General features: G+C 26.0%; 1 protein-coding gene across 1 annotated transcript in view; it reads left to right on the top strand.

Moving 5' to 3' along the window:
• The window catches only part of Phum_PHUM521560 (uncharacterized protein), a gene marked incomplete at both ends in the record, with an annotated part of 1,189 nt that extends 576 nt beyond the window's left edge, over positions 1–613 (top strand). Inside the window, 2 exons of the mRNA XM_002431283.1 lie at positions 156–308; positions 407–613. Of these exons, the coding sequence (XP_002431328.1) occupies positions 156–308; positions 407–613 (360 nt within the window). The remainder of the gene's footprint in view (positions 1–155; positions 309–406) is intronic.
• Positions 614–906: the final 293 nt, after the last annotated feature.

Raw genomic sequence — 906 nt, forward strand, 5'->3', positions numbered from 1 at the left:
TCTGTTGGGCATAGCTGCGAGTACATTCGCTCTAATGAGGTAAACAATATCCATCTTTTAGCTCTTTTACCAAAAAGTTGTCGTTATTCATCATTTTTTCGAAAAATATTTCTTCTTTGATTTACATATTACTTTATTAAAATTTTAAATTTTAGGTGTTCTTGGCTGTGGCTATCACTGCCGTCGTTTGCTTTGCCTTGACAGTTTTTGCTTTTCAAACAAAATGGGATTTCACTCTTATGCGTGGAGGATTGTTTGTTTGTTGTATAGTTTTGTTTGTATTTGGAATTTGCGCAATGTTCATAAAAGTTTGTATTTTTTCAAAATAATTATTAATATTTAATATTTAATTCAATATGATTACAATTGGTTTTTTTTTGTTTTTTTTTTTTCAAATATTATTCAGATGAAAATAGTGACGTTGGTATATTCATGCCTAGCAGCATTGTTATTTTCACTCTACCTTATTTTCGATACCCAAATGATGATGGGAGGCAAGCATAAATATTCAATTTCACCTGAAGAATACGTGTTTGCTGCATTAACTCTATATTTGGACATTGTTAATATTTTCATGTCGATTCTTACCATCATTGGAAATTCGAGAGAGTAACCGCCCTTACCTACACTACTTTTTTTTTTTGTTTTTTTTTTTTTAAAAAAATAAAATGTCGAGGAGGTTTTTGTACATATATATATTTTTTAAAGTATGTTAATAACTTGCTTTATTGATAGAGAAAAAAAAAAAAAAAAAAAAAAAAATTCCCCTTGAAATCTTATTCGATAATAATAAAATCTTCAGATTGTTGTATAAAACAAAAAAAAAAAAAAAAACTGCTTAAATATTAAAAAAAGGCAAAGCAATTTGTATATAATTAATTAATATATATATTTTTTTTTTGTTTA

Source organism: Pediculus humanus, genomic scaffold (assembly GCF_000006295.1).
Source record: "Pediculus humanus corporis 1103172108284 genomic scaffold, whole genome shotgun sequence".
Classification (NCBI taxonomy): Eukaryota; Metazoa; Arthropoda; class Insecta; order Psocodea; family Pediculidae; genus Pediculus; species Pediculus humanus.